The 22,335-nt window shown below is 32.9% G+C and overlaps 2 protein-coding genes across 2 annotated transcripts; one reads left to right on the forward strand and one right to left on the reverse strand.

Annotated features, from left to right (window-relative positions):
• The first annotated feature begins 4,339 nt into the window (after positions 1 to 4,339).
• LOC115992302 (auxin-responsive protein SAUR78-like) lies at positions 4,340 to 5,031 on the forward strand. Its single transcript, XM_031116455.1, has one exon. It carries the CDS (start codon positions 4,354 to 4,356, stop codon positions 4,852 to 4,854), a length of 501 nt encoding a protein of 166 aa, XP_030972315.1. The 5' UTR covers positions 4,340 to 4,353; the 3' UTR covers positions 4,855 to 5,031.
• Positions 5,032 to 20,654: 15,623 nt separating this feature from the next.
• Positions 20,655 to 20,966, reverse strand: LOC115989102 (auxin-responsive protein SAUR40-like). The gene has a single exon (XM_031112765.1). It carries the CDS (start codon positions 20,964 to 20,966, stop codon positions 20,655 to 20,657), a length of 312 nt encoding a protein of 103 aa, XP_030968625.1.
• Between the last annotated feature and the right edge of the window lie 1,369 nt (positions 20,967 to 22,335).

Consider the following 22,335-nt stretch of genomic DNA (forward strand, 5'->3'; position numbering starts at 1 on the left):
CACAATGCACTTGTTCATTGGGTTTTTTTTTTTTTTTTTTTTTTTGCTAAATTTGTTCATTTGGTTTTAAGACTTTGAAGGCCCATAAACTAGAAGAAAGGAATTTTTTTTCCCCAGGTAATAAGTACCAACTAGCTAGAGTTTTATTTGAATTAACTGATAAGTTGATTTATAAATCGAGAGAGAGAGAGAGAGAGAGAGAGAGATGCCATTATAAATAGGGCTATATTCATTAAATATACAAGATTGTTCATTTCAATTTATTTAATCATAAATTGTATCTCGCTACAAAATTAGATTATATTTTCTAATTTGGTATATATTTTTGTTGAACAAGTTCAAGTTTTTTAATGAACTACTTGATCAGAAATTTCTTTTACACACACATATATATAAAATAAAAACTATGACTAAATTAATTTATATCTTCATGAATCTATACTAATAATGAATAACTAAAGTATATAATTAGACTATATAATGAACTATTTTTATTATCAATAAATTATAAGTAATAATTTGATATCGCTTATTTACAAATTTACATAACTCAAGCTCAAGTTTATATTAGTATATTATAAACATATAATATTATATATACATTAATGGAGTCTCATGCTTACAAACTTGTTCATAAGTTATTATGTTTGAGTTCGACTTGTTTAATAGTTAAACCTAAACTTAGTTTGAAGTTTAGTTCAATGGTTAAATAACAAGTTTTTTTCTTGAACAACTTGGTTACTTTATAGCCCTAATTTTGAGGGAAATTGGGAGCTTTTTTATTTGCATAATTTATAAATCTAACAAACTTTCAAGGAGAGAGAGAGAGAGAGAGAGATCAGAAACATTTTTTAACTAAAATAAATACAATTTTTCTTAACCATCTAATAGCAAGGAAAAGCTAACTTTTTAGACTTCTAAAAACATGATGAACAAAAGATTAAGCTTCACTAAAGAACAAATTTTTCTTTATTATCATGTAACAAAAACAGCTTTTCTACTTTGGGGTGTGGGGAAAAGAAAAAGAAGATCTTGTTTCTTTGATTTCTATAGGTAATGTGTTTTAAAATTTTAATTATTGACTACATGCATGATCCCCAACAAGATAGAAGCAATGTCCATTATGCAACATCATAATCATCATGCAAATATTGATTTTGATTTTATGTCTGCTAATCAGTTCTCAGACAGCATATATATGATGCTCTCCACATTTCCAAATAAACACCTATTCAATTACATAGTTTTTTGTTTGGAACTGAAAATAATTAATACCCTACAACTTATTACAAGATTTGTATCTTTAAATAATCCAAAGTGAGTGATATCTTTTAATTATTTTTGTTGTAAAAAGCACATGATCCAATTATCCCTCGAAATCTTACATTGATCACACACTGATTTTCCTTAAGCACATGCCCTCGAAGCCAAACAAATCCTACTCCAGATTTAGGATACCCTTTGAGGCGTGCATGAAAGGAAGAGATCGAGGCAATCCCATGTGAGAGCATTGCAACATAATGTCCTCGTTACCTTCCAACAAGACTAATTAATTTGAATGTCCCAAATCATTTTCTATTATAAATAAGACATGATTATTATTATTAGCTTTTTTAAGACATAAAAAAACTCTGAACTCATAGTCTCATACACACTTCCTGCTCTATTTAGTGACTTTGGATACCAAATTGAGAAGAAAAAAAAAGGGGGGAAAAGAAACAAAAGTAAGAATGGTTTGGTATTAATAATTAGGTAAGCTTAAAAAAAGGAAAAGAAAATGAAAAGGATTGCTTGGAATTAGGTTGCCCATCTAACTATAGCCCAAGTTGGTGAGAAGATCTAGACTCTTGGACCACAGTGTAGGAGAGTTGGACCAGAGGTCTTTTGTCCCTAGCCTGGGAGCCCCTATGTGCCATATTGGACCACAAATTAACCAGGGAAATGTTAACAAGCACCTGGTCGGTGCTTGTTAATGTTTAAAAAAGACAAAAAAATGTTAGAAAAAAAAGTAAAAAAAGATACCAAGTGATATTTATAAAATTGAAAAAAAATGAAATAAAGCTGTTAAAAAGACAAAAAAATTGTCTGAAAATTTTCAAAAAATTAAGTTGTTAACAGGCAACTTATAGTGTTCATTAACACAACCCAATTAACAATGTGACATACTGAAATTTTTTTGGTTTTCTTCTAATTCATATTTGTTCCATTTTCTTCTTTCTTCTTCTTTTTCTTGGGGGGCAAACAAAACATAACTAAAAGTCTAAAACTTTGAGTACTTGACATATATTTAGTATGTTAATTAAGATCAAACCAATGCTTTTATAAATATAGGAACTTATTAAAAAAAAAAAAGTTGCCTATAATCATACTAATTATATGCATATTTAGTATGTAAATTGAGATCAAACCAATGCTTTTATAAATATAAGAACTTGTAAAAAAAATAGTGCCATCAAAGGGCTAATCACAAAAAGTAATATCTAAAGTCTAAACTGCAACATTCATTCTAATAATGTGCAAAAACCAATCTAAAATTAAAAAAAAAAAAAATTAAAATAGAAAGGAATTTAAGTTTTACCGCTACACAAATGGAAAGCTATTTTAAGAAAAGATGCCAAGCTTATGGCTTTTCTCTCATTTGGAAACAAAAACCAATTGTTCTTTCGGATGGAAGCTGGTGGGCTGGCTACCAACCAACAGCTAAACTTTTTTGTTGTTAATGTTCGTACAATATATATTGACAGGAACAAGAACAAGAACAAGAAAAAGAAATTAACCAACCACCGAGAATGATACATTATACGTGATTATTCTTACAACCTGAGAGCTTTATTAAATGCCCTCTTTTTGTGATGTATTGCAATACTTTCATAAAATTTGAAGATTGTTGGAGACAAAGATTAGTTGTTTTACTAACAATTTTTATCATCTTAGTAAGAGAATGGGAATGGTAGATAGAATTTAATACCAGGATAGTTAGGTACTTTTGTGAACTTGTATTATATAGAAAATGATTATTCATATGAGAACATAATTAGAAAAATGTGCCTAAAAGTACTCTATTGAGAGTAGCTTGTATGTATGAGATAAATGTAATGAAAATTGTTCCATTTTACACTCCTAAAATTAACACTCAAATTGTCATTCGTATACAAATCGTGTTTCAGTTGAGAAAATGATCTTCTTTATTTGAAATTGATCTATTTCATGGTTTCAATTAAATAATACAAATTTTAAGGTGTATCTAATACTACAATTTAAAATTTTAACTAGTATACTAGTTTATATATTGCTAAATTTTACAAAATAAAATATTCATCTTCAATGAACTTTCGTTAGGTGAAATGAAACATATTTCATTTCTTTGAATTGACTGACTGATGCATGTATGATATTATAAAACATGTGGCTCAAAATCGTGACAAGTATTCTATTTGCCTTTCTTTGCACAATTTTCGTAGTGGATAATAAAAAATGTGGCTCGAAATGCTTTTCCTGATATGACCCAAACAGTAGAAAGATTCAAATATATTGAATACAATTTAAAAAAAAAAAAGATTCTTCGTACAAGAACATAAGAAAAATGTGCCTAAAAGGACTTTGTTGGGAGTAGCTTGTATATATAAGATAAATGTAATGAAAACGGTTTCATTTACGCTCCTCAAATTATCATTCATATACAAATGGCATTGAGCCATTTTAGTTGGAAAAATGATCTTCCTCATTTAAAATTAAAGTTTCAATTATATAATACAATTTTTAAGGTGTATCTAATACTATAATTTAAAATTTTAACTAATACACTAGTTTATATAGTGCTAAATTTTATGAAATAAAATCTTCATCTTGAATGAACTCTCGTTAGGTGAAATGAAACAAATCTCATTTCTTTGCGTTGATTGACTGATGCATGCATGATATTATAAAACATGTGGCTCAGAACCCTAACAAGTATCTATTTACCTTACTTTGTACAACTGTCGTAGGGGATAATCAAAATTAGGTATCGACTCTAGTTCAGAATACTTTTATTCATATGGCTCATACAATAAAAAGAATAAAAAAAAAAAAAAATACTTAATCCAATTTTTAAGGGCTTTCTTAACCCCCAAAGAATAAAAATTAATTAATTAAGAATGATGGGGTTGGAAGTGGGTTATTATGGACATACACTCTACAAGCAAACATCACACTCCAAAGACATCTAGTCCCACTACTCCAAAGTCCCACCAGACGCCAAACAAAGGCTCAACTAGTTTTGCACCTAAACATATCATTCTTAGCTGGTATCAAACAATGGGCCATGCATGTGCTCTCTCTCTCTCTCTCTCTCTCTCTCTCTCTCTTTTTTCCATGGCCTTATATACGAACCTTCCCTCACCCTTTTCCCACAATTCTCACAGTCACAACGAAGCCTCCTCTCTCTTTCTCTCTCTATCACACACAGACACATACAAACACATTAAAACCCATCAAACAGTTTCAAAGATGACCAAAGTTGGAAAGCTGACAAAGCTCAAGTCAGCCATAAAAAGATGGCCTTCATTCACCAAGCAGCTCTCCCGAGCCAGAAGCTCCGTAGCTTCCTCAACAAACGAATCCGATGATGTCTCAAAGCAGGAACTTCATGCTGTTTACGTGGGAAAGACTCGGCGGCGATACCTTGTAAGCTCTGAAATCATTGACCACCCTCTCTTTCAGGAGCTGGTGGAGAAGTCATCAGGTGAATATGATGATGGAGTTGCGGTTGCTTGTGAGGTTGTGCTGTTTGAGCACTTGCTTTGGATGCTTGACAATGCTGAGAATCAGTTGGGGTCCATGGACGAGCTTGTTGAGTTCTACACTACTTGCTGACTCTGACTATGGTGGTGATCATGGTTGATTCATGATTGATTCTATAACAAGAGATGTATGAATATTGTAAAGATTAAACTAGGTTTGCTTGTAGTTTTATGAGTGATTATTGTGTGAAAGTACCAAGGTGAGGATTAACCCTTCTTATATTTTAATGCGGATGATCATTTTAAACAACTTGATCAATTGAATTCAAAATTGTTTCGTCGTTATGGTGAATTAACTCCATTTCCTTTAGGCAATGAGAACATCATCCTCTCTATTTTACGATATTAACTTTAAATTAAATTTGTAATACTTTATTTGAAGGCTAGAATTCGATTTAATCCTTCTTTTTTACTTATCAAATCAGTTATTAAGATTTAATTTTTGTCAATTTACTTCCTCACTTCATCAAAATAAGTCAATTTGGTCATTCCGTCCAAATTCAAATGAAGTCATTTAAACTTTTTTCTTTTTTAAATAATACTTATCAAACAACAATATCAATGTTTTTAGTAAATTTTTTAACAAAAATAATGTTTAAACAGTGTTATTTGTTAACAAATTTGGACGGGACAACCAATCATTTTTAAGGAGGGACTAAATTGATAAAAATTTAATTTTAAGGACTAATTTGATAATTTCCCTCATGGATTGCTGATTTGTTAGTTTTTTGTTCTTTTCAATCTGACTTTTTTTTCCCCTATCTTTCTTGCTTCCTCATATCTAACTGGCAAGCTAATTAACCAGTAACTCTATACCCCACAGGGTGGCTTGAATTGCAGGCCACTTGATTAGATGGCCCTTTACAGTTAATAATCACACAATCCATTGGTTGCCACTTATAGATTGATTTTTTATTTATTTAATTTAAATGTCACTTGTTGATTGATGGAGTTTCATTCTTGTACTGAAACATCAAAAGGTTCTGGGTTATGAAACGTCCATGTTATACTATACCATTAAAAACCCATGATGCACTGAAGAAAAGAGTGGGGAAAAAAAAGAAAATAACAAATACTACTCTTTTTCTCCTCATAAAGTTGCACTTAGACATGTACTAGACCGTGATATATGGTCAACTAAAGCAGACTCAAAGTCCAAAAAGAGGTAAACAATCACAAAAGCAAAACAACTGGAATTGGGTGGTTTTGTTGATGCGATGATGATGAAAATAAAAATAAAATAAAAAACCTTGTTCACATGCTGAACTTGCAATAATATTGGTCCCCCTAATTTGGGTCCTACCATTAGGAAAGGTCAATCTCATTTAGATTGGCCATTGAATTATTCTGATATTGGCGATGGATCATGGATGCAATCAAATATTTTCTGGTAGGATCGATTAATCAATATTGTTGCTTCTGATTTTAGCTTTTTCATGACTCACATAAATGTTGAAATGATTCAAAGTCCTAAACAATAATATCATTATACTACTAAAAATGTTGGCAATTTTTCTGTCACCTTAAATGTCCAATGTCTTAAACTAATTATTGTGTTACCTTCATAGATCACACAAATTACTATTACCATTAATGTCCAATTATTAGTACTTTTAATAATTCTTTGAGATTATATTAGCATAGCAAAACAAGTATTTTTCTTAAAAACAAAACTTAGGTACAGTACCTTAACTAAAGGTTTTCCTACTAAACTAGGTACAGTACCTTATTGTTCACATGCTAAACTTTAGGTTCCCTTCTTAAGATTCAGTCATGTGACTACTTAACTAAAAAATATACTTTTATCACATGAGAAAAAATCTACATTGCTGAATTTTAAGAAATGACCCTAAAAAACAGTATCTAAGTAGTGTATCTAAATCTTGCCCTTTTTTTTTTTTTTTACATTAAAAATTTTCCTTTTGTAGCTCAAGTAGCCAGGTATGACAGTTACCTTTGCATAACTATCACCATTAATTTCCAATTACAATCACCTTTACATTACTTCACATTAGTTTGAGGACAAGGCCAATCTTGTTAGATTCACACTATTAATTAAGTACTGTATTTTTTTTTTTTTTTTTTGATAATTGATAGTTGAGGATGTGAAGACTTAGAATCTTAAAATTTTCTGTTAGAAACTCCAAGAGACATGCGTTGAATTTTTTTTTTTTAATACCAAGTGAAGCATCTATTACTGAAGAATGTGTAAGGGGACCATTGTTGGTGTGGGGCATGACCCAGATGTGTAATTAATAGTGTAAGAAAAAACAAGTAGTCAGATGAAGTAATTATAACATAAATGTCAGGCAAATATTTTAAAGACCATAGCAAGCTGTCAACAGAGAGCAAGTATTGAGCATCTCTTAGACTTTACCTTAGAATAATGATAATATTGTTGACATAAAGTTAAATGGATCGAGTGCATTAGTTTAAGAAGCAAATGATTGGGTAGTTAGAGATGCTTTTGCAACATACAAGATCGCCTTGACCCCAGACTTTATAAGCAAATTCTTGGTCATGTACTATTTTATGTGAATCACAAGCACATTTGCTTGTGGTTGAAGGCCTATATCAACAGCTTAGCTAAAAAGCAAGGAGTATTTAATTAACAAATTCTTCAAAGAAATAATATCAGACAAAAGGAGTCCAGACAGATGATGAATGTTATTTAATTTGCATTCTCAAGAGAAAATATGATTACACTATGAAAGTTCTTGAATTATCTTGTCCCGTGTGGTGGTTGGTTTGCCTTTGGAAATTTGGGGCTGATTTGACAAACAAGACATTTCATTGTCTTAATTTTTCTTCTAATAACTCAAATCTCACAAGAAATGAAGCTGTAATTTGTCCTTCAATTCCAATACGATTCGTGCACGTTTAGTGAATCCTCTATTTCTTTCTTTCTTTGCTAGAATATCCGAATTGGGATCCCTTCCCCGTGCAACTATTTTTATAGGAAAGTTTCTCTTATTACTTTTTTTCATCCCCAAAATTTTATTTCACTTTGATATTTGTTTCTTTAATATTAAAAAAAAAAAAATATATATATATATATATATATTATGATTTATCTTTAAAAATTAAGGTTTAAGTTTCATCCTTTTATTTATTCGTTGTTAAATTTATTATAAATGTGTTTGAGTTTTTTTTTTTTTTTTTTTTTTTTTTTTTTTTTTTTGGCACAATTTTTTCAAACCTTATTTTACAGGTACAATTTTTGGCTTTTATAAATTATTTTGAAATAAAATATAACAAAATAAATAAGCTAACACAAACACACGCTGCAGTCTATATATATATATATATATATATATATATATTTTTAAATAATTCGATTGAGGGAAATTGAATGCTAATTTTTTTTTTTATTTGGAAAAAATTAGAAGGTTTCAATCTATTGAACTACAAGTTTATTGACCAAGTATTTAGGGGACATTTAGTTTGTCGTAATTTTACATTATGCCGTAATATTTCATTATTGTAATCTTACGTAAATGTAATATCAATATAAAAATACAACATTACATTGTTTTGGAAGGTGATGAGATTAAGATAATGTGATATATTTTATAATTTTAAATTATGATAATGTTAGAAAAAATAAAATAAATTATAAATTTTAATATCACATCATTATAATATATATCACATTAAGAGCACATCACAATAAACCAAATATCCCGTATATAAATTGTATAATTTTAGGAGACCAGAATTAAATTCCATATCTTTCCTCTCTTATTGTTTATCTTGCGAATTTATGGGCCTATTTAGTTAAATATCTCTAACCAACATTTTTACATTTTAAACAATCTTACATACTTTTCAACACACTTTTTCCCCTACACATATATTAAAAATAATATAACATCATTTCTCAAACTAACTTACCAAACAGCCTATATCATATTAATATGCCATGCCATGCCCAGTTGGCTAGGCAAATGGCTCAAAGCACTAGGAGGCAGCAATATCAGGAGGTCGGCCAATAAAGTTATAAACAGTGTGCGGTTACCATGGACCTTGCCCACTGGATCCATTTCGCTGAGCAGATTGTTTTTGCAAATTGGCAGATAACATCAATCTTGAAATAATTTTTGCCAGGACAATGACTCCTAATGTGCTAGAAGCATTGCATCCAGACAGTTGTAAAGCTCTTTTGGGTGCAATACAATTAATTTCCATTTTTAGCAATTAAAAATAAAGTTATATATATAAAATAATAATATAAAGATAAAGATACAAATAATTTGTATAACTTTAGACAAATCATAATCAGAGAATAGTAGTAGTTGTGAAAAATTTTGTGTTTTTAAATTTAAGGAAAAGTTAACGAATGTCTTAAGGATATTGGTTTAGGAAATATATTTTTATTCTAAATTTTATGGGAAAAGAAAAAGATTATTGAATTTTTTAATAATTTTTTATATTTTTCATAAAAATAGTATCAAAATCTTCTTAAGATGGTCAATTCACAAATACCCTAAAGAGCAAAGTCACCGTATAGACCAATTTATTATATAAAAAAGGATTTTAGTGGAAGAGTTAAATTTCACACATAAGCTCCAAAATAATGAAGCATGTTGAAAGAGAAGAAAATAAGGGAGAAGAAGGAATAAAATAAGGGGAAAACCATCCAAAGTAGACACTGGCTTTTATGGCCCACAGCTTAATGGGCAAACCGAAGCTGGCCCCCCTAAGTCGCAACAATGAGGAAAACTTGTGAGTTGTGACTTTGACAGGGAGAGAAAGAATGTTTAACATGCTGCTTAAAAGAATGAAGAATTGCTCACCTAGATACTGACTTTGTGCCTTTGTAATTTCGTCCACAATTCATTTATTTTGCTCTAGCTTGTCAATCCCTAAAATGGCAACACATATTAGTCATAGTGATTAAATGCCAGCTGCAGTCCTTAAGAGAACACATTCAATTGCGTTATCATTTACTATCTTTTTTCAATTCCTTGTCATGCCCATCTGTTGCTCGCTTGCAGATGAAGTAAAGGTTATCCGAAGGAAGAGAATTGAAAATCAGATACTAAACAGCCCGGTTGAAAGTAAAGCAATACTTTAAAGTTTAAAATGTTGAGAATTTAACCTAATTTGAAAGATTTATGTGGTTTGGCAATATATTTATGTCCACAGAGTTGCAGCAATTTTTACTATAAATCTGTAATATAGCAAACCCTAATTCTGAAACAGCAAATATATACTAGATAAGCCCAAGCCTTTGCTCCATAGACAAGAAAATTACATTTAAAACCGTAATACTTCCAAGTCGGGTCAAATTACAAACCAAAATGAACACAAATTCAGGATCCACATAGCCCAACATCCATTGTCTTAGTTTTTCACATTTTCTCACCTCTAGGTCTTCTCTCTAGAAACCCCTAGGAGGCTAGGACGGTGGAACTTCCTTGCCTATCTTTTGGTAGGCTAAAATGGATGGTATTATATTTCATGCACTGATTGTCGTAAAAGGGCCAAAATAATTGGATCCACATTTTTGTGTGAAAGTTGCAAGAAAGAATCTTCTTGTCCAACAATAAGGTTGTGGTGGGCCTTTTTTATATCTTTGGCTCAATTGAAACTCACCTTAAGCCAGCTTGTGCGCAAGCTAGGACCCCTGGCAGAGATCTTGGTCACATGTCCATGGCATGGAATACTGTCATAAAAACGTTATAACAGGAGAAACATAATACAGCAGGATAGTTAAAATATTCTAACTGAAGTAGTAAAGATAATGTTTAGACGATTTTGCAACAGGAAAATACGATAATAAGAATATGGCAAGAATGAATAAGCAAAAAGAAAAATAATGTTAGCACTTAGACAATTATAATAAAGGAAGGAAGGGGTCAGTTTGCTGAACTTGGCTTCTTGGCAGATTTAAGTCTAAGAAGAAAACCAATTTTCAATGTAGGTAACCTCATAGGGAGATTTTGCTATAGAAATTACCTACTTTGGAAAATGGGCCTAAGTGGCTTAATATCAAACTCTTGACTTGCTAGAGAATGGGCTATTGAGAGAGAGAGAAGGGAGTAGCCTATTGGTGCATGCTCTATCACTCCTTACACTCTCATTTTCTCACTTCACTTTCTATTCTCTTATTTTCTTTCTTTCTGTTTATCTTCTCCATTTTCTTTGCTTTCTATTTCTCTCTTTTTTCTATGTTTCTTGCTGTTCCTCCTTGTTGTTCACTGTGCACGGCTAAGGCTTTTTATACTGCCTGCCATGATAAGATTTACCTTTTTACCCATCAACTACTCTTAGCCTGTTGTGGGTGTCTTTCCTGGAATACCCACTGGTCTACTGGCTACTCAGCCACCACCATTACCCTGTGCTAGCTACACCAAGTTTCATTCCCAGACAAAGGGAGTTTTGTTTTATTTTCTTACTTTCCGTGGCATTCCCATCTGGATAAAAGCTGGGTATTCTCTCTTACTAACTCTTATAGCATGCATCTAGTGATTCCAGCTCATCTTTGCCTCTATTGTATGACATTTCATCCCAGTAGGACATTTCCCCCAAAAGAGCTTGAGCGAAAATCCCAGAATAGGCTTCCCTCTTCTCCCCACCGCTAGACCTCACCCTTTTTTACTTCTGATTCATGACCACTGCCCCTGTATTGGCTGGGTACAAGTTGGTGGTGCTTAAGTCTTGTGTGTGCTCCACTCCTATGTGAGTCCATTGCTTGTCTGGTGTTAACGCGTTTGCTATTGCCTATGGGTTTGTCTAGCATTGCTGCGTGTTCTGTCACTTGTTTAACTTTTTGTGGCGTGGGTGAGTCATTGGGCCTTCATTCTCTGCATCTTGTTTCTTCTTTGGGTTGGGTATTACTTGGATGTGGACCTTTGTTTCTTTCAATTCGGCCCCTATCTCTTTTTGCCCTTGGTTTGTGGGCTGACTAGTACTCCTACCATGCCACTGCATTGTTCCTACCATGATATCGTTTAACTTTCGTTTGCTGGGTCTATTCTCATATCATCTTGGGCTTCCTCGACCCATTCTATTCCTTTGGGCATCCTTGGCCCGTTTCATTCCTTGGGGCATCCTTGGCCCATCTCATTATTTTCTACTTCTTACATTCCTATGGGCTTTTGCTAAATCTTTCAGACTTCCCTGACCCAATTATCATATCCTTTACTTTTGAGTTTATTGGCATTTGAACCAACCTCATTTACTAATTCCTTTCTTTGGGGCTCCTCTGGCCCATCTATGCTTGCTTTCTACTTCTTATGATTCCTATGGACTTACTACTTCCTTCTTTGAGACTCTCTTGGGCTCATTTGCTTTTTTTGTGGCTCTTTTACTATTTTGTGAGCTTGTGAACCATTATTCCCGCCATTCAGACCTAATGGTTTTTCTTACTTTGCTAATTCTTCTTTCTTCACCCCTTTTATATTGTTGGGCATCTTCTTGTCATTGGGCTTTTTCTTTTTGCCAAAATGGGCCTCAACAAAGGTTAGTTTTAATTTATGAAAAGATTAAATATATTTTATTGGACCCCAAAACTGGAGAATGCATACTACAATGACATGTGTTCATTTTCAAAACAAACTATAATGACATGTGGCAACTTCTTACATTTCATTGATATATATGGACAAACAATGCCATGTGTCAAAATTATTTATACATGTCAATATTGTTGCCATAATGCTAGACATGTGCCATATAATTAAAAAAATTGAATGAAGCAAATTAGTATGATATTTATGTTATGTTTTTATTTTATTTATGATCATTATTACTTAATTTGTCATTTACCTTTTAATTTTCCCAATCATTCCCCTTCCAAAGGCTATTCAAATATTTTGTTGAAAATACTTTAATTGAGAATATATATGCAATGGCTTAAAAATGTAGAAGCACTACTAAAATTAATGAAAAACACCTAATATATGAAATTTTATTAAAACAAACAATTTTTGTAGTCTTAAATGTCCAATTAAAAAAAAAAAGTCATGTTAACAGGTGACTTTAAGGTCATTGTTAATAAACCATATTAAGAAAGTTTTAACATCACTTTTATGAGAAATATAAAAAATTGTTAACAAAATTAAATGCTTTATCATTTTCCCATAAATATATCTAAAAATAGTTCCCAAATCAATGCCCTTCGGGGATTCTTTAACATTTTCCTTAAAAAAAATGCGAAAATGATGGGTGTGGGGCCCAAATGATTTACGGCCCAGGCCCATCTACCCGGGGAGAATCCAAAGGCCCAAGCCGAGGAGGGCTGTGGCCCAAACTCGACAAGATAGCCTTTGGATACCGCCGAGGACAGCTTAGTCCTCGGCAGACCCAAAGTCCCCCCAAAAAGAAAAAAAGGGTAAAAACGGCATAGGACTGAAACTTGGAAGAAAGATCTAAAATATCCAGGGAAAGCTGCCCTTACTGCCATTCAATGCTCTGAACCTGACAGAGCCGCAGTCTTAGGCTTTTACAACCACCCCCAACGACTTTGAATATGGGCTGATGGGACAAGTATCAATTTTGGAAATGTTGACCCTATACGTGGGCGAAGGACAGTGGACGCAGGCGAGTATAAAAGGAAAAATAAGTAACCTAAAGAAGGGGTTGGGAAAAATGGCCAAAAACCAGAGCCTCCCAGCCCACCTCCAGGAGAAAGACTCCAGGGGTGTAGGAAAACTTAAACTGGTACGAACACTGCGAAAAACCCACCGCCTATCGATCAAGGCCTAACCTTCTAAACCCACGCTCTACAAATGATGTTGTTAGGGGCCTTTTCACGTGCGAACCCGACACTGTTACGGTCCGCCACGAATCGCGTCCTTACAATGGGTATAGAACTTAATACCATATCTATCTATCTATAATAATAATATTATTATATTATAAAAGTTAGATCTTATGAGTTCCAATTAGGTCAACTGGTAAAGTCTTTGAATGTTGAATAAGAGATCTGAAATTCAATCCCTACCTAAACTTTCTATGATAATAAAGAGCGCTCATTATGAGCAGATGCTATAGGTTGAAACTTTCTATAAAAAAATAAATAAATAAATAGATCTTTTTTTTTTTTTGAAAGAAATAAATAAATAGATCCTTAAAACTGGTAGATGCACTCATGTATCACTTTCTCCAAGTATAAAATGATAAGACAAATAATTTCTTAATACCAAAATTACAACAATTAATATGTAAAAAAAAACTAAACTAGCGATATATGTTTATTCTTCTCCTTCTCTCTCTCTCTCTCTCTCTCTCTCTCTCTCTCCTTATTAATTAGCATGTGTCATTAATAGCTAAATAAATTATTCTAAAAAAATTATCATATATGTTTTTTACTTTCCTTAAACCTTATCTCTCTATATTTCTCTATTTATTTTTAAACATTATCTCTTTTTTCTTAATTAGTAGTATATACTATATACAGCTAATTGCTCCAAAAAAAAAAAAAAAAAAAAATTGATCATCTATGTTTTTTCCTTTCCAATATACCATATCTCTTTTTTTTTTTGAGGAAGTGGACAAATGGTTTTTTCTCTTCAAGTTTTCATATGTTGATATGATCGTTACAAAGCTTAACAGACTTCTACTCTTCTATAATCATTCCCCTTCCTCAACAAAATATGCAAACTTTCAGCTACTTATTTATCTATCAATAATATATAATATAATTTTTTTTGGTAGAAAATAATATAGTATAAAAGTTGAATTCCTAAAACTAGAGGATGCACACAATGATGCCATGTGTAACTTTCTCAAAGCGTAAAATGATGACATATATGCTTTCTTAATACCATAATCACAGAAATTAATATTTGAAAAAAAAAAAAAAACTGACCATTTATGTTTTTTTTGTGAGTTGTGCTAGTACTTACCACATAATTGGGCACAACTTTGTGTCACAACTTGCCACATGACGAGTTGTGATTGGCAAAAGTGTGTTAGTGGGCCATGTGGAGACACACTTTTGCCAATCACAACTTGTCATGTGGCAAATTGTGGCACAAAGTTGTGCCCAATTATGTGGTACTAGCATAATTCTTTTTTTTTTTTCCCCCTTATCTCTCTCCTTAATTAGCATATGTCATTAATGGCTAAATAAATTATTCTAAAAAAATCTGACCATATATATTTTTTCTTCTCCTTATCTCTTCATATTTCTCACTTTTCTACTTTCTTAATACCATAATTATAGCAATGAATACTTGAAAAAAAAAAAAAAACACTTTGATCATTTCTTTTATAACTCTCTCCTTATTAATTAGCAAATATCATTCTCTTCCCCATTTATTCTATTTACCATGGTGTGATTTGAGAGTGTTTGTCTCTTCCATTATATGTGGTATATCAGTGTTTGGGAATGTGAGCATATAAAAGTCCACCAACTTCAAAAACGTGGTATCAAAAGCTAGCAGATTCGTAGTGATAATTGCATTTTCCAACTAAATGGTGTCATTTTTTTTTTCATTGGTTATCAAAGAAATTTTTGATAATTGGTAGGAATGGCAACAAGTCAAGTTCAGGGCGGGTTTCTTTATGCCCGAACTTGCCCCCGAAACCTGAACTCGCCCTATTTAATAAACGGGTTTTTTTTAACCCCCAAACCTACCCCACGGGCCCCGCCAGCCATGACAAATCTGAAAGCCAAAATAAACCTTTACAAACCTAGATCAAAAACCTCCCCCCCCAAAAAAAAACCCCAAGATCATGTTTATCAATTTAGACCAGAAACCCAAAAACAAAAACCCGAAGATCATGTTCATCAAGACAAGAGTAGCTACCAAAACCCCAAGATCACTACTCATCAATGAGGGATGTGAGTTGTGCGAGATGGGTGAGGGAGATGAGAGAGTTGTGGCCTTGTGAGGTGGAGGAGGGTCCGGTGAGGTGAGGGAGGAGGAGTGGTGTTTGCTGACTACGGCGAGGTGAGGGAAGTAGGGAGGAGGGACTGGCGAGGTGGAGAAAGGAGCAGCCTTGACGAGGGAGCAACAGCCGAAAGGCAGGGCACCAATAAGGGAGCAAGTAAGAGTGAGGGAGAGAAAGAGATGGCGGTTGAAAGAGGGAAAGAGAGGTGAGAGTGAATGTGAGGGATTTAAGGTTAGAATTTAGGAAAAAGTTTGTATTTATAGTTAGGGTTTTTTTTAATATATATATGGGTTGGGTATTTCTAAAACCCACACTCGACTCAAACCCGTTTCAGGTTTACTTTTTAAAACCTAAACCCGACCCAAACCAGTTTCAGGTTTACTTTTTAAAACCCAAACCCAACCCTACTATTTCGTGAGTTGAGTCGGATCAGGTACCTGCGGGTCAGGTTGTTTTTTCCATTCCTAATAATTAGAATATTTGAATGAAGGTGTTACTCATATCTCAACATATATGGTAGATAGTGGTAACACGCCCAAAAGAATGTTAAATAGCATGAGAATGTCCAAAGAAGTTTGGGTTGAACCTATCGATGCAATCTATTTGTCTAATTATTGTCCCATATAAAGATTGTATGAGGAAAAACCCCATATAGCAAGCTTGGAGCAGAAAGAATCCTATAGTTTCTCACTTACATTTGTTTAGGAGCATTGCATATGCGCATATACCAGATCAAGAAAGATTTAAGCTAGATACCATAGTGAGAAGTATGTGTTTATTGGTATGATCCAAGCTCTAAGGGCTATAAATTGTGGAATCCAAACACCAAAAATTAGATGAGATGTGGAATCTAATGAAGAATGCATATGGAATTGGAGTACCAACAAAGAAGAAAAATATTATTTTCCCCTTTATTTAATGAAGATGAGTAGATGAATGAAGTTCTAGAAGAGCTTCTCTCTCCACCTTCATAACTAGCATCTCTTATTCATTAAAGTTCATCCTCAAGATCATCACTAGAAGGATTGAATGTTAGGAATGTTAAGGGCATATTTTTTATATTTTGGCATATCATTTGGCAAAACGCACTTTACTTGTAATTGGGTAGTTCTAAGTGGTTTTTAGAATATCATGAAGTATGTTTGACAAACAAGACAAAAGGTGTTATTGAAGACAATGAAGACTGCACCAAGAAACAAATGAAGAAAAGCTGAAAAAGTGAACCTCGACACTAGTTCGATACTAGCATCTATCGAGAATAAATGAAGAATCTTGATACTAATCTCAACACCTCTCAATCTATCGAGCTTCGCAGATATAGAAATCTCATATCTGTTTTTCGGTCCATGATAACTTGGATTACTAGGGTTTCGTTCACAAAACTTCTAAGGGATATAAAAACTTCATTTTAAAGTCATTATAAGATATATATACTTAATTAGAGAACTCATATACTATTGGTGACGCTACTGTGTTCTTATGCGCCTTAGGGTTTTGGAGCAAAGTGCTTCAAGATCTTCAATGTGTTTTGAAGTGAAGAACTTTGCATCCAACAACAAACATAAGTTGCTCGGAGTTAGTTACATAATGAGATTTCAGGCAAGGAAGAAGTCTCTACAAGATCAAGTCCAATTGGGGATTGGTGCAAAGGTTCAACTATAAATTGGTATTTTGGGATAGTTCAGGGTAGTGGTAAGATTCCTTATACTTGTAACCGCTTGATTCTTGATTAGTGATTCTTGGGAGTGGTGACTTGAAAATCACTTGGTGGAGTTTTTGCCTTGTGGGAAGTTTTCCCCTTAATCAACATATCACCGTATCAAATTTATTTTCCACTGCACTCTAGTTTATTTAGTGATTTGTTCGTGCCTCCACAATTTGTATGTAATTTAACGCAATTTAACATAATTAATCAATTTAGATAATTGAATTAATTAACAGGGGTCAATCTATAACCTAACAAGGATCCTAGTGGTTCCTAGTGGAGATAGGAAGGAATTGTAGAGAAATTGAATTGAATTGAGGTAGTTACCCTCCATAGAAAAATAGCTAGAAAAGAGGAATTGTACTAAGTAATGCATTGGTTTATTCTTCAATATCGCACACACTTTGCGCGAGCATGAGGCTTTTTTCTTTTTTTTTAGGTTCAGTGTCATAATTTTTTATTCATCACAATTTGAGGTTTAAGTGTATGTTCATATATACTATGCATTTGAGAATTACTTATACAGCCAGGAGTGTCATGAGGCTAGTCACAAAAAATGAAAACTGAAAAACATTGAAATCATATGTTCACATGTGAATGTGTTCATTTTTTGGAGGTAGCCTATTGACACCCTTGATTGTATAAGTAGTTCTCAAATGCATAATATAATCGACCATACACTTAAACCTCAAATTGTGATGAATAGAATTAAACCCAAAAAAAAAGGGGATCCTCATGCACACACGGAGGCTAGTTTGAATTATTGATGACATGAGAAAACCAAAACTATTGATCATTTCAAAATTGATGAATATGATTTTACGAATTCCATAGAGAAATTACTTTTAAGAACTTATAGAGAATCTTGATCAGTTATAATGGCATCCCATTTTGTGTTACTAAAATGTCATGCGGTTTGATCAATGGCATGCAGCTTATGGCAAACTAGAATTGCTTAAGATTTGATTAATTAGTAATGACATGCAACTTATGTCATGCCCTCTAGTTGATGACCTGCCATCGAGAAAAAAACGGCATGCCATTTAGTGCAAGAGAAAAAGATAAGTTACATAAATAAATAAAAAAGAGAAAAAGACAGTGTGTAACATGCCCTTCAGGGCCATTAACAAAAGCAGCTTGCCGTGTATGTTTCATCAACTTGTTTTGCTAGTGAATTGCTCTGAAATTGATTGATATTCGGGATGAATAAGAATTTTATTCAAACCAACTAAAAACTTTGGCACAAGCAACTACTAAAAAGCAAATGGTGATCCAAATTGCAAGAATCGTTACAGTTTAGTTAGAACTAACACAGCATTCCTAGCAAGTAGCAATCACATAATATAAACTTAATTGTAATTCAATCATCAATCTTAGAAAGCATGACCAAAGAACCAAAATATTAGACACCCTTGAAGATATTCCATGTCTTTCTCTATCCTTGTAAAGACCCAAGGAGAAAGAGAGGATTTGGAATATCACCTGGTGGAGTTTTTGCCTTGTGAGAAGTTTTCCCCATTAGTTAACAAATCATCGTGTCAAATTTATTTTTCACTGCACTCTAGTTTATTTGGTGATTTATTTGTGCCTCTGCAATTTGTATGTAATTTAACATAATTAATCAACTTAAGTAATTGAATTAATTAACGGGGGTCAATCTATAACCTAACAAAGATCCCAGTGGTTCCTAGTGGAGATAGGAAGGAATTGTATAGAAATTGAATTGATTGGAGGTAGTCACCCTCCATAGAGAAATAGCTAGAAAAGAGGAATTGTACTAAGTAATGCATTGGTTTATTCTTCAATATCGCACACACTTTGCGTGTGCATGAGGCTTTTTTTTTTTTTTTTTTTTTTAAGGTTTTGTGTCATAATTTTCTATTCATCACAATTTGAGGTTTAAGTGTATGTTCGAACATACTATGCATTTGAGAATTACTTATATAGCCAGGAGTGTCATGAGGCTAGTCACAAAAAATGAACATTGAAAAACATTGAAATCATATGTTCACATGTGAATGTGTTCATTTTTTGGAGGTAGCCTATTGACACCCTTGACTGTGTAAGTAGTTCTCAAATGCATAATATAATCGACCATACACTTAAACCTCAAATTGTGATGAATAGAAAATTATGACATTAAACCCAAAAAGAAAAAAGAAAAAAAGGAGAGCCTCATGGACACACGGAGGCTAGTTTGAATTATTGATGACATGAGAAAATCAAAGCTATTGATCATTTCAAAATTGATGAATATGATTTTACGAATTCCATAGAGAAATTACTTTTAAGAACTTATAGAGAATCTTGATCAGTTATAATGGCATGTCATTTTGTGTTACTAAAATGTCATGCGGTTTGATCAATGGCATGCAGCTTATGGCAAACTAGAATTGCTTAAGATTAGATTAATTAGTAATGACATGCAACTTATGTCATGCCCTCTAGTTGATGACCTGCCATCGAGAAAAAAACGGCATGCCATTTAGTGCAAGAGAAAAAGATAAGTTACATAAATAAATAAGTAAATAAAAAAAGAGAGACAAAGACAGTGTGTAACATGCCCTTCAGGGCCATTAACAAAAGCAGCTTGCCGTGTATGTTTCATCAACTTGTTTTGCTAGTGAATTGCTCTGATACTGATTGATATTCGGGATGAATAAGAATTTTATTCAAACCAACTAAAAACTTTGGCACAAGCAACTACTAAAAAGCAAATGGTGATCCAAATTACAAGAATCATTACGGTTTAGTTAGAACTGACATAGCATTCCTAGCAAGTAGCAATCACATAATATAAACTTAATTGTAATTCAATCATCAATCTTAGAAAGCATGACCAAAGAACCAAAATATTAGACACCCTTGAAGATCATCCATGTCTTTCTCTATCCTTGTAAAGACCCAAGGAGAAAGAGAGGATTTGGAAATGGACCAACCCATTTGCAAATTACAGTCTAAGGGACCAAGATGAGCCAACAAAATTTATAAGCTTGTTAACAAAAATGAAAACCCAACATTAGCATAGAAGAGTGCTCAAAATTGACTTAAACTTAGATCAGAAAAAGAACCAAAAACCAAGAGGGATTAGGGGGAATGCGTTGCAAAAATCAATGGTCCTTATTTAAGTTATTTCCCCTTTGTGCCTACTTGTAAATGGCAATCTTATTCCAAGAAAAAAGCCCTGAAGAGGCAGTGCTATATGCTACCCCATTATTCTTATCCCCAAGCCAAGATTGCCAATGAACATAATTATAAAGCATTGACAATACAAACACACATTATTTATATAAAACAAAGTATTGGGTATCCCATTCCCATAGCTAGATTGGTTTAACCCTAAAAACGTTTCTCTTGGACCTTCTCAGCATCCACTCCTCAAAGTCTTTTGCTTCATATGGAATCCTCAAAACTCCTTCATTACAGAAGCCATATTCTTCAGCTGACCTGTAGAGAAACTCCAAGAAATCTGCATCCTCTAGCATTTTTACACGAACCATAAATCGCCTTGTATCATTGTTCATACCAACACGTATAGGGATGTAACCTCTAGGCGTCAATGAAGAGCCTCTTAAACGCTTCCTTAGTACTTGAGCTCCAATAAGTTTGCTCAACTTACTGGCTCTCAACCCCATCCTCTAAAGCTTCCAATTTCACTATATGACTCCTAAAACAGATTTAAAGCCGTATGTACTAGGTGCCTTGCCATGTCACATTGGATGATGATTAGAAATATTTTTCTTAATTAAATGATGGTGATATGCTAACGAAATATATGGCTTGTCATGTTCTTGATTAAAATTGAGGTAAATTGCCTTTGAAAGAGGTTGCATGCCGTCACCACAAAGTTGATTAGAGATCAATTATTATAATCATCTACTATATTATTTAATGTAACAATCATCCTCGGTGAATTTGGAATATAGAGTGCAAATTTTGTAAGTTTAAGAGAATAATTCCACCTTGCCGACCCTATCTCTAGAAATTTAGAAGGCTCTTGTAAAAATCCTCTCGTTGCTTCTTTGTTTTTATACTCATTTAGACCATGAAATACTCATGCTGACAATTCGGATTGTGTGTACGAAACAAGTACTAGGCCAAACATTTTTTTTACTTAATATGAAGTACCTCATGTTAAATGACCCAAGTCCAACATGTTATCTATTCGACACATTTCTCTTTGGGTTGTTTGCTTGTCCTAGAAAGCAAGCTTTACCACTTAAAAGTTTTTTTTTTTTTTTTTTTTTTTTTTTTTTTTTTTTTTTTTTTTAAGAAATAATTACAATATGCTGCTAACCTCACAACTCGAATACTTTCCCCTAAACCTCTAAATATTTTTTGCATTTCTACTTAAAGTTAGAACTCAATAAAACTTGAGGACATTATAATCAACCAATTTGATGCAATAGCTTGCAACACACTTAAGTTAAATAAGCATAAAATAAATCTAGAGACATACCAAATTTTGCATATAATTTCATAACTTGCTTATTTGTGTGAGTATTTTTTGTTGACTACTTACCATTGCACAAATCAAAAAGTTGTGAAATTTAGTATAGGAATGGTTGTTTATATAGTATTTGGATCCTCAATTCTTGAATATTGGATTGGGTTGTTGAGTTGAGCCCACCCTATATCTCAAAACAAAAGGCAAAAGACCCATTAAACAAAACACAATTAGCCTCGGCCCTTCAGAGAATGTGAACCTTGAGCCCACCAAAGAAAAAAAATATTGGTCCAAGAATAATAAAATATGATTATTTTAGGTCCTCCTAAAAAAAATCAAAATGAATTGGAGACTGTTCATTTGAAGACTATGATTTATTTAAGATAAATTAAGGGTACAAATTCTTCTTCTACATCATTTAAAAAGCAACATTTTAACTCTAGCAACTTCAACTGTGGTTAAGTAAAACTGAGGATCCATTTGCTCCAACTTAAGATTGGAGTATGCATGTTATTATTATTTAGTTTTTGGCTAAATATTGCTTAAATTAGAATTTA

This window comes from Quercus lobata, chromosome 5 (genome assembly GCF_001633185.2).
Source record: "Quercus lobata isolate SW786 chromosome 5, ValleyOak3.0 Primary Assembly, whole genome shotgun sequence".
NCBI lineage: Eukaryota > Viridiplantae > Streptophyta > Magnoliopsida > Fagales > Fagaceae > Quercus > Quercus lobata.

What these genes read in the sequence shown, in the direction of transcription:
- LOC115992302 (XM_031116455.1), top strand. Translation starts at nt 4,354, where the DNA reads ATGGCCTTATATACGAACCTTCCCTCACCCTTTTCCCACAATTCTCAC.
- LOC115989102 (XM_031112765.1), bottom strand. Translation starts at nt 20,966, where the DNA reads ATGGGGTTGAGAGCCAGTAAGTTGAGCAAACTTATTGGAGCTCAAGTA.